General features: G+C 31.4%; 1 protein-coding gene across 1 annotated transcript; it reads right to left on the reverse strand.

Moving 5' to 3' along the window:
* Positions 1-730: 730 nt before the first annotated feature.
* Positions 731-8474, reverse strand: LOC118188215 (cuticle protein 16.8-like). Its single transcript, XM_035358595.2, has 3 exons — positions 8388-8474; positions 3908-3970; positions 731-1981 (listed from the first exon to the last, which is right to left on the reverse strand). The coding sequence occupies exons 2-3, from the start codon at positions 3968-3970 to the stop codon at positions 1487-1489; spliced, it is 558 nt and encodes a 185-aa protein (XP_035214486.1). The 5' UTR covers positions 8388-8474; the 3' UTR covers positions 731-1486.
* Between the last annotated feature and the right edge of the window lie 6342 nt (positions 8475-14816).

The following is a 14816-nucleotide window of genomic DNA, read 5'->3' on the forward strand; positions in this document are numbered from 1 at the left end:
TCGATTCAAGAAATATGAAGAAAGAATATCCTGTGAATGGATGAAGAAATTCTGTAAATAAAGATTTCAGAATTAGTACATTAAAGAAAAGTTATTTTCTGAAACTTAGGTATTCATCTTATTTGAAGAGTGGAGTATGATATTTACATCGCTGCCGAAAATGTATTGCAGTCAGTGGTGGACATTTTCCTTATTAAAATCCATTTTTGCAATGTTACCACCACGTTTTTTCTAAAAAAAAAAAAAAAAAAAAAGTGTGGTGCACTGTTTCTCCAAGATTGACTTTCTCTGCCAAGAGTGCAATTTTTTTTTTATTTTTTTTTATTCATATTTGTATTGAACTTAAGAAACATTCTATGTCTCATCCTTTGAAGAACTGTTTAGTGAAGATGTCCTTTGAATTTATGTATCTATGCTGCTTCATTCTGAAATTAGACACAAAAAACATGATGTTCCTTTACTTTTGGAGGGCAGTGTACAATAGGTTCCTAAATCTTTATTGCACCTAAAATGTCATGCTGTTTAAAAAAAAATAATTTCGATCTCAACCAGGTTTCTATTGTAGATACTTTGCAAATAACACTAATTTATTGAATTCTACTTAGCGGTCGCTCATTGTTCCATATTTGTTTTGACCAACAGCTGTGTATATTGTTTGAAATAAAGGAATTGTACAATAATTTGTATTTGCGTTTTTTATGAATTGTTTATTGCTGAAAAAAATGAAATATTTTATAGTAATTTCAGGTCCTTTTATTAAAATCCCAAAATACACATAATTAAAAATAATACATTTAGTGTCATACATCGCTTCACAATAGTTATCACAGAAATGAGCATTAGACAGGCAATAAATAAAGCTTGAGAACACCTTCCAGAACTTCTATAGAATCACAAAGCAAATTTTCTATTCGGGTAATTTAATGCAGAAATAGCAGAGGAATGAGAAAACTAAAAATACCGCAGTGTACTTTGGAAATACCACTAAATGTGATTTTACTCAACCTAGGCAATTTCAGAAATGCCCCCAGAAAGCAGTCGATCATTACTCATGCCGAAAAGAAAGTAGTAACCATAGATATACTAATAAGGATAAGAATGTAAATACCGACAAAACTGAAGTATAAAGCAACGAATAATAAATTACCCAGGATTTAAATTTCCTCAGATTAGAAAAGTCCAGACAACTTGAAAGGAGAAAGAAATAATTTTGTCAATTCGCTAATCATACCGAAAGGAAAATACCAACTTTGTTTCCCCAAAAACCCTATACCTAGAAAGCTGAAGATTCAGTCAGAAGTAGTAAGTAGTCAACAGTGTTTATTTGCTTCGAGGTCTGAAAAGGTATAAATTAAGAAGATTTCGGAAATGGCGACTTTATACAAAAATTCACACGACAAGTCTAAGAAAAGACCTTCAAAGTGACATATGTACATATTTTCAAACTACACGTTCAACAATCTAGACTTCTAATGCAATTATATTTTTAGTTTAAATGCTGATTAAAGCGGCTGTCGTACCCTCTGATGGAACCTCCAATTAGATTTGCACCAAAATTTACAACTCCTCCATAACCCGCTCCCAGAAGGCCGCTGTATCCTAAACCACCCTGAAGCCCATTGTTATAACCGTACATTCCACCTGATATGCCACCGTTTGGATAGCCCAAACTCAGTACTGGAACGGCTTGGACAAGGACTGGAGCTCTAGAACCGCTGAGGTAAGAATGAACGTCATTACTGGATATCATTTGGACTGCAGCGGAATTTTGACTTGCTGTTCCAGGCTCATTAGTCTTGACTTGGGCTCTGAATCCTGCTTTGTCTGCCACGTAGTTGACTTGTCGTTGGATACCTCGATGATCTGTGAAACCATAGCTTCCTTGGACTACACCTACTCCATTACCAGATTCTTCCCTATACTGCTGGCTACTTTTGTCTTTGATCGTGTATCCGAATTTGTAAGGCTGAGGCTGGTGTACCTGCAAGTAAAAATATTTGAAATTCAGAAATATTAGATCAGTTTACAGATGAAAATTAATTCAGCTTATTGATGGAAATGGAAAAGACTTTAAGTTTCAAAAAGCTTATGAAAAAAGGACATAAAAGCGAAACATAAAACCCATTTAAATGTTATTAACAATATACACATTCTCCACTCGAAAAGAAAAGGAAATGCATTTCAGTGAAATATTAAAACAAATTTAAATATGCAAAGAGAGTAAAACATTAATGCTGAAAATACACATGTCAAGCGCCAAATAGATTTTTTTAAAATACTCAACAGGCAGCTTGTTGTGCGAATCCTCTGTATTGTTGTGCGAGTGATTAAAAAATTAAAGATGAAAGTGCTGATAAAATTCCTATGATACAAAAATAAATAAATAAAAAATAAAAATAAAAATAAAAAAATAATCTGAAAGCTTTCAGATTTTCTATTATGCCCAAGGGGGCGTTTTTTTTAACATTTTGTGTGTTACCTTTATTTATTAAATATTATGTTCTTCGCATTTAAACCATAAAATTTTAGTTCAAGAGCAATATCGCAGAATAGTTTTAAATTAATCATATCTTTAGAATTTCCAATACTGGAAAATCCACTGGATCCAGGAAATCGACTTATCGGGTTGGAAACCGAACCGACTGTCCGATACAGCGCTTTGGAGATAAAAATGTTTTTCTGTACAGCGTTGCTATTGCTGGCTTTGAAATGCTTGAGTCTGTTTGCATTCAAATTTGGATTTTCAGATGTCCATATTCGCAGTAGGATTACGTCATTCAAAATTGGATAGCTCTAGGTACCGTTGTTTTATCACAATGCGAGAAACATATATACATTTATGCAGATTCTTCATTATTTAATTTCTTCAAATATAATACAGGACGTTAATATTTGGTGGCAACAGTTTGAAAAGTGAAACGGACATTCAGAGTGATTCGACGCAAAATCGCAAAACGAAAACAATAGTCCCTCTGGGACAAAACCCCTTTGGGCTAATGATTCCTCGGAATAACTACGTATAAATAAAAATATTACGCAAAGGAAAAAGTAGACAAATTTATTCTTTGCAAACAAATATAATACTGGATAATAATTGGACATGTTGCATTTAAGCGTTTTACCCCACAAATGAATTTCTTGAAATATATTTAAACACGCGTTATTTTAAGTAGTTATAAATTTGCTGTGCAATAATATTCAGATGATGATCAACATTAGATAAATAGCAAATATAAATATAACTAAACTGTAAGTGTACTAAATTCATTATGCATCTAATAATGTTTAATAAACTGATTTATTGAATTCGTTAAATGTTGTAGAATAAATTGGAGGCACCTGGTAAGTTCAAAATTGGTCACAATTTGGTATATGTTTAAACGACTGCAAATAAAATGCGTTAACGTTTACGCAAACGCGAAGAATAGTTCTAATAAGGGATAGGAATCATATATTAAATTCTCTTGAATTTTTAAGTTACAAATAATTAATTTTAGAAAATAATGAATTGTTGAAATTTATAAAGATATTTTGAAAAAGGTTAAGTAAAACTCTGTTTCATAAATCTAATATTGTCTTTCAAATGTGATTTGAATACATTATATTTCGGAAGTAGTAAATTTTAAGAAATATATTTTATTTGAAATTTCTAAGCTAGGTATGATACAGGTTAGCATTATTTGCATAACTTCACAAAAAAATCAAAATTAATTACGAGACGTTATTTGTTTGGCCACTGAGCTTCAAAACCTTCAGAATGCTAAGAAATTGCAACTGTATTTGAAATTTTTAAGATTTTACATTATTTATTTCAAACTAGTGCATTCGTTGAAAAATGGATCTATGTAAATAATAGATGCTTGGAGAATTTAGCACTTAAAATAGCATTATTCAAAGGGCTTCTTACCTCTTGGATGATGACAGATCCTTGCACTAGAACAAAGCAGGCTATGAGTGGTAACACAAACATCTAAAAAGATATTTAGGTATATGTAATTAACTGCAGTCAGTAACAATAACAGCTGCACTTCATTTGTCTTTCTAAAATTAATTGCTTAAGAACACGAATTTGCATATATTTCACTTTTTTGTGCTTCTTATTATGTAAGATTCTAACCTGTGTTAAGTTAAAGTTGAAGAATCTTAAGAACTGGTAAGCGAATAATCGCTTGAGTTCGTCAGACAGAAAATAAACTTCGGGGTGGGTTAAATACCTTTTATTATTCGAAATTAATTTCCCAGAACTCCGTCTTGGAGCTTTACAATAAAGCCTTCACTCGGGCTAGAACTCAGAAAACTAAGAACTAAAACCTAACTAATCTTAACTAAAAAGATATAGCCGAAGTTATCAAGATTCTAACAGAGTTGGCCCCTTAACGCTAAATAACGGCGAAGCTATCGAGGGCCTAAAGTACACCGAGCGTAATAATAGCTTAAGAGAGAGTAGCCTAAAAAGGCAAATGCGCGCTAATCAGAATCACTGGTTCTCTCTCACGAAGTCAGTGGAACTTCGCAGTTAAATACTTCTACTCATTTGCATTCAAATGCGATTCTAATAAAATTGGAAGGAAGTTGTAAGCTTGAAATTAAGAAAGGATAGGAAAGTAACTTTAACTCAAAATTAACTGTTAGATAAATTAACATAATCCTTACAATTAAAATAAATGATAAACATTCTGAAGTATGTTAACCAATATTTATTTTAAACGAAATTGTAGACAAGTAGGTATAACTCGTGCTCTTTCCATTTACTTTAAGAAATGCTTTATTTAACATGTTGAGTTTACTTTAAGCATATTGATAATAATACGATGGCGGTTTTGGGAGATATTAAGAATAAGAATGTAAAATCAGCAGGATGACCAAATTTCCTGATACGAGTAACCATGTGATAAAATTCAGAAATATATAAGCTGTTGGGTAGATATTTATATCACTAAATAGTTTTAAAAACATAAATAAAAGAATTTCTTTCTTTTTAATTAATAAAGCTATTTGTTAACATAAACAAATAAATCTTTTAATTCTTTTGCTTTTACTCTATCGCCAGGAAAGTATGCTTCTTTGATATACAAATTATAAGCGACTGGGTGACATGTTGCTCTTATCAAAGAGAAGAATGAAACATGTGTGACGAAATTGGGCGTAGAGTACAAAAATTGCAATTCGACAAAAAAAAAAATTATTTTCAAATAAATTGTCCACTTACTAGATTTCTGCCCAAAAAGGTAGTTTATTTTTCTCGAAGGTTAGGATTAAGATGCAGAGATATATCTCAGCTTTAAATCATATACTATTTCTTTAGATGACTTGCCGAGCGGTTAAGATCTCTGAATACTGGTAGGTCGATCCGGATTCGAATCTGGGAAAACGGACTAGTCCCATGGGCATTTTCCCCTTGTGTTTTATGAACACGAGCCAGTTTCACTTAGAAAGTCCTCTATGAAGGCATGAATTCTCTCAAACAAATAGATCTCGTGTGCTTTGCCATATCCAAATAACGAAACCTAACTTTTAAATGTGAACTCAATGATCAGCTACGTTTTGAACTTTCTTGAAGAAGTTGGAATGTGAACTCAATCATCAGCTACATTTTGAGCTTTTTTGAAGAAGTTGGAATGTGAACTCAATCATCAGCTACGTTTTGAGCTTTCTTGAAGAAGTTGGAATGTGAACTCAATCATCAGCTACGTTTTGAGCTTTCTTGAAGAAGTTGGAATGTGAACTCAATCATCAGCTACGTTTTGAGCTTTCTTGAAGAAGTTGGAATGTGAACTTAGTCATCAGCTACGTTTTGAGCTTTTTTGAAGAAGTTGGAATTATGCATAGTCCTAGTGATGTTTGAGGAGTGACATCACTGAAGTGCTTGTCATTATTCACTTTTTACTTGTAACTCTAACACTAGCTCTTGGCATACATTTTGGAAATTTTCTTACAATCACTCCGCGCTGAATGTCACTTTCAAAACGGAAGTATTATTTGCTAGAATGTATTTCAAAGCACGATTTATACTTCCAATACATGTCTAATTATAATTGTATTATAAAACTAAAACTACTGTTTCGTGTAACACAAGCCATACTTAAGGACCCAAGAGCCTCACATGATTCACAAACCACTGTCGCAAACCATTACTTTAGGCCATGTACATGTACTTTAGGCCCTCGATAGCTTCGCCGTTATTTAGCGTTAAGGGGCCAACTGTGTTAGAATCTTGATAATGTCGCAAACGTGCTATTTTAATATTAAAATGAAAAAAACTTATATACATAGTTCATGATTTGTGAAACATTTCAGTTCCAAATAACCTTAATTATACAAGGATTTTGAATATTTTGACAGAAATCAAGATTTAAATTATTTATTAGAATTAACAATATTTTTAACGAAATAAATATATTCAGTAAATAATTAATCACGAAATGATTATATGTTTAAACACTTTATATAATAGTAATAATATTAGTAATAATGACTATTATTGCTACAGCAGCATTCATAAGTAAGAATAGGAATAAAATTAGTAAGAAGCCAAATAAAAAGTTAAAAAAAAAAAAAAAAAAAAAATCTGAAATGTTTCAGATTTTAAATTACGTCCAAAGCGGCGTTTTTTAACATTTTGTGTGTTACCTTTCTTTATTAAATATCATGTTCCTCGCACTTAAACCATAAGATCCAGTGCAACAGCAATATCGCAAAATAGTTTTAAAACGAGCATATCTTTAGAATTTCCGATACAGAGACTCACGCGCTGGAGATAAAAATGTTTTTTCTGCACAACGTTGCCATTGCTCGCTTTGAAATCCTTGAGTTTGTTAATCGAAAATTCGTCAAAGTTTTAAAAAAATAGGAAATCGATCATAAAACAAATTTCAAATTTCAAATTTGGTCTTCCACATGCTCATATTCGTTGGAGGATTACGTTATTCAAAATTCGATGACTCTATGTACCGTTGTTTTATCACAATACGAGAAATATACTTACATTTATGCAGATTTTTCATTATTTAATTTCTTCAAATATAATGCAGGACTCTAACATTTTGTGGCAACAGTTTGAAAAGTGAACCGACATTTATGAGTCCGACGCAAAATGCCAAAACGAAACTAATAGTCCTTCGGGATTCAAATCCCTTTGGACTAAAAATCTGAAATGTTTCAGATTTTAAATTACGTCCAAAGGGGCGTTTTTTAACATTTTGTGTGTTACCTTTCTTTATTAAATATCATGTACATTTATTATTATTCGCACTTAAACCATAAGATCCAGTGCAACAGCAATATCGCAAAATAGTTTTAAAACGAGCATATCTTTAGAATTTCCGATACAGAGACTCACGCGCTGGAGATATAAATGTTTTTTCTGCACAACGTTGCCATTGCTCGCTTTTAAATAGTTGAGTTTGTTACTCAAAAATTCGTTAAAATTTTACAAAATATGAAATCGATAATAAAACAAATTCCAAATTTCAAATTTGGGATTCCAGATGCCCATATTCGTAGTAGGATTACGTCATTCAAAATTCGATTGTTCTATGTACCGTTGTTTTATCACAATACGAGAAATATACATACATTTATGCAGATTTTTCATTATTTAATTTCTTCAAATATAATGCAGGACTCTAACATTTTGTGGCAACAGTTTGAAAAGTGAACCGACATTTATGAGTCCGACGCAAAATGCCAAAACGAAAGCAATAGTCCTTCGGGACTCAAGTCCCTTTGGACTAATAATAGTAATAATAATAATAATAATAATAACATAAGTAAATATTTTTGATCTAATAAAAAGTTGAATAAAAGTATTCAAGTTGCTGTTTGTTTTTATCAGATACAGAGTTTCATACTCCCTTTGTGCGTATTATTTTTGCATTGAAAATATTTGTTCTCTTAGTTTTTTTAATTATTTAGATAACGTTAATGCACGAAGGTTTATCAAAATAAAGGTTGAAGTGAATAATTTTATGAATCTATCTAATAAATGCAATATAAATGAAACTCTGAGTAGATTCAAAAAACCTGGTCAAACAAAGGTTTTATTTAGAATGCACTCTATGATTTGAAACATCTTTATGCACTTCCGTTGTATTAAGTCAGGCAAATTTCATGTAAATTCTTATTATAAAAAATTTACAAACTCAATAAAAATGAAATAAAGTTGCTTTTAAATAAACATAAAAAAATTATTTATTAACAAATAAAAATTAATTTTCACTTCTTCACTTCTATGCTTTAATATTATTATTTCTCACGAATCCTTCACGAAATCACCCTGCAATATTTGTAACTATAATAAAAGGTTAGCTATATCTTCTCAACACATATTTTTAAAATGAATGAAAAAATAGTTTTCTGTTGGAAACATTTAAAAAGGCATTACTCACTTTCAGTTTTTTCCCCCTTCTCTTATTCAACTTCGATTTCAACTACAATTTGGATTTGATGTCAAAGTTGCAATTTCGCCTTTATATACAACTTCAAAAATCATTTGAAATCAAAGGATGTGATGCAACAATTTGTAGAACTTTCCCTTGTCGTTGGGTCACAATCTTGACACTGTTTTCCCCTGTGACCCACCCTGCGGCTAAATCTCAGATTAACATACCTAGCAACAAGACATAACTTCCCTAATCGTCGAATTGTAAGGTTTAGAATAGGATTATGTTAATTTCCACTTTTCGTGCGTGAATTATAACCTGAATACTACTGCATATTCAAATATGATCCTATTTTCGTGTTCCTAGAGAAAAGGAATCACGTGTTTAGTTGTGATAGAAAAAGATTTGTTCCGAAATAGATTTTAATGTTCTTTAATTCTGAAATAGGTAAGCTTATCTCGTAATCCTGCAGCTACATAAGTTCAATGCCAGACTATTAAAGAACAGCACAGAAAGAATACCAATTATATCCACAAGATATTGAGACTTCAAGGGTTTTTAATATTTACCCATAATGGCTTTTTACCCCAAAGGACTATTAGTGTCGAAACGCATTTTACATCTCTTCATTATAAACGGCGTATCACTTTCTAAATTGTTACCACCAAATTTTATCGTCCTGTATTATATTTAAAGAAATTAAGTTTATTTCTCCAGCCTTCTTAGCATGCCTTCGTAGGGTAGTGGTCAGCCTGCTGGGCACCTTTGACAGGCCCGTGGTTCGAGTCCCAGCGAAAGCGTTGCTCATTTTTAATCTCTCCGACTTCGAAATAACCCGAAGTCTCTACAGTGGCGCTCGAACTAAAAGGGTGGTGGATGATGATTCTCCACTCCCAAGATTTGTCGATTGGGTCCCCTTATCCCCAGTCGTCCTTTAAAATGAGGAGTATATAAGGTATTTCTCCCGCCTTCTTAACATGCCTTCGTAGCATGGTGGTCAGCACGCTCGGCTCATAATCGAGAGGCCCGTGGTTCGAATCCCGGTCAAGACGTTGCTCATTTTTCATCTTCGGCTTCGGAATAGCCTAATGTCTCTACAAAAGAATGATCTGCATGAATGAATAATTTGCATGAAAGAATAATCTGCATGAATGTATGTATATGTCTTTCGTTGGAAATAAACAACGGTACCTAGAGCCATCAAATTCTGAATAACGTAATCTTCCACCAGAATGTGGGAACTTGGAAGATAGAATTATGAATTTGTTTTATTGTTCATTTTATGTATTGTAAAACATTAAAGAAATTTTGATTAACAAACTCAAAGTTTTCTAAGCGAGCAATGGCAACACGGTACGGAAAAAATATTTTTATCTCCAGCGTCTACCGGAAAGATGCCCATCGGAAATTCTAAAGGTACGCTGTTTTTAAATATTTTTAGCCTAAAGGAAAAATAGCCCAAAAGCTCTCCAAACGTGAGTGTGGGGAAATGGAAAAAATAAACCTCTGTGGGTGTTATGCAAAACCTAAAAATCTTTTAGATTTTGTTTATTTTGATACAGGGACTTATAATATTGCAGCTTTGTACGCCTTGAAGTTAAAAAAAAATTTCTGCTTTACGTCCATATAAGTATTCTAGCTTGATAATAATTTAGCTTGGAGTTTCTTCAACTGCGCATCGTTGTTGTCTTGTTAAGGAAAAGCTGAAGGTCTTGCTATATTAGGTTTAGTAATATGCTATACTTGTTATGTTTTTACTACTACATACTATGAAATGATGCACGACTATTAATCTGTTTTAGATTTGTTAGAGTTATCCTGTGAAAAGAGCTATGCGTTATTCTTAAGACGCACTTCTAAAACTGTTGTTAAACATACGATCTTACTTTTAAAAGAAAACTAAACTGATATTTTTCCTAAAATACATCTCTTAAAATAACTGTTTCTTCTCACTTAATAATTGCATCTTCTTATATAGAAAGGTAATATATTTTGTAGCAGCTCACTCTTTTATGCACTTAATATGAGCTCAGTAATTGCAATTGCAAAGTGCGACATAAACTAAAACTACATGTAGTATTTCTATTCTCAGAAGTATCAATTAGATCTATCTTTTCGACCACCTCTAAATTCTATTCAAACTATTCTTGTAAACTTAAAAATATTTTATCTTGATATTCTCTTCACAACTTGTTACAGAACTTCATAACTTCAAAACTCCGTTTCACAACTTATTTCCTTTTTCAGCTTTTCGTTCCAACAAAAACATTCCGACACCGAGGTTTATTATCTTAGACCATAAATTTGAACGAAAATATTTAAAAGGTTGAAATTTTCTTCCTTAATTTTTTTTGTAGTCTTTTTCTTGTTTATTAGTCCAAAGGGGCAATTTTCTCTGAAGAACTATTAATTTCGTTTTGGCATTTTGCGTTGAAAACTTTAACAGGCTGTATCACTTTTCAAATCGTTGCCACCATACATTACCTCCCTGTCTTATATTTAAAGAAATTAAATAATGAAGAATCTGCGTAAATGTATCTGTGTTTCTTGCATTGTGATAAAACAACGGTACCTAGAGCCATCAAAATTTGAATAATGTGATCTTCCATATAATATGGCCATGTGGAAGCCCTAATATGAATTTGAAATTTGTTTTATTATCGATTTTAGATTTTGTAACACTTCCAACGAATTTTTTATTCATAACCTAAACTATTTCAAAGCGAGCAATGGCAACACAGTACGGAAAAAAAAACATTTTTGTATCCAGCGCGTGAGTCTGTATCGGAAATTCTAAAGATATGCTCATTTTAAAACTATTTTTGCGATATTGCTGTTGAATTGAATTTAAGTGCGAAGAACATGATATTTAATAAACAAAGGTAACACACAAAACGTTAAAAAAGCGCCCCTTTGGACGTAATTTAAAATCTGAAACCTTTCAGTTTTATATTTATTTTATTTTATTTTCAATTTTTGATTTTTCTATCTGTTAGTGGTAAATCTTTTTTCTTTTTACTTCCTTGTAAGAAGTAAAAAGGAAGTATTGTAATCGCGAAAAGTTTCAGGCAGCATATTTCAACGAAAATATCCATTTTGACCGCTATCGAATGCAATTTAACGCGCTGTTTTTGCGTGATATCTGTACGTAAGGACAGAATAAAATACTCTTTTTCTTCAAAAAAATTATAAAACTGCTTTAAAATTAATTCTAAAGAGAATTTTTCGTGGCGTCTGTACGTACGTATGTACGTACGTGCGTACGTACGTATCTCGCATAATTCATAAACGAGTAGCCTCAGAACGTTGAAATTTTGTATATAGGACTGCTATAACATGTAGATGTGCACAATCTGCCGCACCAAACGTATATAAATATATTTATATATATATCCACTCTGTTACCCGGCTCATTGATCTCAGTTTCTTTACTCTTATATGTTTGTAAATTGTATATTTTTTGCTTTAAAAATGATTGAATTATGTTATTTTTATCTTCCGGTTAAGGATTTTATGCCTTTAGTAAATATGTGTGCAATATTTTTAGATTTATCAGCAATTTTAAATTTGTTTAATTGCCGCTAAGTCTTTTTTTAATGGCGGCCATTGATGTTTACATTTGAAACACGAGACTAGTGGATTTGTTGCCAATCTAGAGAAACTTAGCTTCGCAACAATAAAGATAATGCATTCATTTATTATTGCCAATTAAATCATGCTTAATTCTTTCTGGAATTTTTTCGAGGAAATAAGTGTTTGAGATTTACTTCGTAATTTTTAATATAGATATTTTGAGTTTCTATGTATTTTTGCCTTCTCGCGAAGTGAGAACTGAATTAATTAAATGAGAAATACTCAATCGTCTGTGAAAAACTGTTTCTTTTTTGTTTTGTTTGCTTAATTTCTTTTATACATCATTCTAGCTTTATTATAGTATTTGAATAGAACATGTGGCAACGATTAGATAATTCTATTCTTTAAATGATATAAATTTTGTGCATTATGAGTTATAATATGAACGAAATATATGCGTTAACTGTTATATAATTATTGGATTATATAACAGTTAACTTAGTTAACTTTAATTATTATATAAGTTAACTGTTATATAATTATTAATACTGTTAAGTGAATCTAGCGCCAGAGTGTCGCTATGGTAAACAAATACTAGAGTGACATTTAAAGAATGCATTTATTCTATTGTGGTTTATGCGCTGTCAGCGAAGTAGATTTAATTCAATCCAATAAGTTTAAATGAAATGCAAGAAAAAATGCGTATAATTTAATATTCCAATACAAGGAAGTCATGTGGTGTACACATCAGATTTTGTTTTTCTGTTAAAATGTAAAGTATTTTTTTTTTCTGTTAAAATGCAAAGAACATGTGGCAACGATTAGATAATTCTATTCTTTAAATGATATAATTAATTGAGTTATAATATGAACGAAATATATGCGTTAACTGTTATATAATTATTGGATTATGTAACAGTTAACTTAGTTAACTTTAATTATTATATAAGTTAACTGTTATATAATTATTAATACTGTTAAGTGAATCTAGTGCCAGAGTGTCGCTGTGGTAAACAAATACTAGAGTGACATTTAAAGAATGCATTTATTCTATTGTGGTTTATGCGCTGTCAGCGAAGTAGATTTAATTCAATCCAATAAGTTTAAATGAAATGCAAGAAAAAATGCGTATAATTTAATATTCTAATACAAGGAAGTCATGTAGTGTACACATCAGATTTTTTTTTCTGTTAAAATTGTTGTTCAGAGGCCAATATTTAGAGCAAAGAAGGCATCGATTTAGGACAACACACTTTATTTACACGTATAATGAATAAAAGGATCACACAGGAAATCGTATTGACCATCACACGGCAAGTAACATCTCACCATCTCCATACGCTCGAAGCTCGAATGACGGATGTGTCGGTAGAAGAGACAGCTGCGCCATCATAATTAATACTCATGCGCATAAGAAAAACGTTCGCTCGCCTCTACCCAACACGCCCCTCCTGCGAGCAACATTTTTCAATACAAAAATGAAATACAAACAATATATAACACATTACATTAAGAAATTAAGGAAATTACTTTCAATGTATACATTAATTTTTCTTCATTGACACTCTTAGTAAGAAAATCTGCAATCATATTATCAGTTTGTGAATATTTCAACTTAATAACATTGTCCTTTGTTAAGTCCTTCATAAAATGGAAACGTAAGTTCATGTGTCTGGATTTCGTAGATCTTGCACAGTTGATCCACTGGATGGCAGCTTGACTGTCTGTATTCAAGACCACTGCAGCATTCAAAAATTGTTTACATTTTAATTCTGATAATAAATTTACAGTCCAAATAATATCCTTACAAATTTCAGAAATAGAAAATAATTCTGCTTCACAAGTAGACAGACTAACACTTCTCTGCTTACGACATTTCCAAGAAATCAATGAATCACCTAGTAAAATAGTACCACCAGAAAATGACTTACCATTTTCTGCATTTCCCCAGCTAGCATCAGCATATGCATTTAAAACTCCAAAATCATTGCTATAGAAAAGTTTTTTTATTTTTTGTACCTTTTAAATACCTTAATACCCTTTTAGCCAAAAGATAATGCCTTTTTTCTGGTACATGATTAAATTGTGACAAATAAGTTGTTACAAATGATATATCAGGACGCGTTCTATTCGCTAAATATAAAAGTTCCCCAATTAATTCCTGATACAAAATTGCATCAATTTTTTCATTTGTACATGAAAAACCTTTATCTGCCCCTTTAACGATTGGCGTTTTCACTGCTTTACAATTTTCCAGATTGTGTTTAGTCAATAAAGGTTCAATATATTCTGTTTGAGACAAACATATATCATTTTCAAGTTTTTCTATTTGCATTCCTAAAAATTTTGAATTAGTATTTTCACGTAACTCAAATACATTTTTTATTTTAGAAACAATATTTTCAAGCATTTCTTTATTATTACAGAATACAGCTAAATCATCAACATACAAACACAATATAAAAATGTTTTTGGAATCATTATAAATGAATATACAATTATCAGATGCTAACTGTACCAGCCCAAGTTTTTCTAATTCATTTTTTGTTTTCATATACCAATTTCTATCGGATTGAGGCAACCCATAAATACTTTTCTTCAATTTACATACTTTACCTTCTCCAATCAGTTTTTCATAACCAGGTGGAGGAGTTATATACACATCCTCGTTTAAGTCACTGTGCAAGTACGCTGTTTTTACATCATAAAATTTAACAGTCAAGTTTAATTTAGCTGAAAGTGCAAGCAATAATCTACAACATTCAATGTTAACTACTGGTGAATATGATTCGGTATAATCCTTATTTTTTATTTGATTAAACCCACTAATCGCGCTTTATATTTTACTTCCCCAGAGTCTCC

Source organism: Stegodyphus dumicola, chromosome 5, assembly GCF_044657685.1.
Source record: "Stegodyphus dumicola isolate Sdum_Otavi_A_Nest chromosome 5, ASM4465768v1".
Taxonomy (NCBI): Eukaryota; Metazoa; Arthropoda; class Arachnida; order Araneae; family Eresidae; genus Stegodyphus; species Stegodyphus dumicola.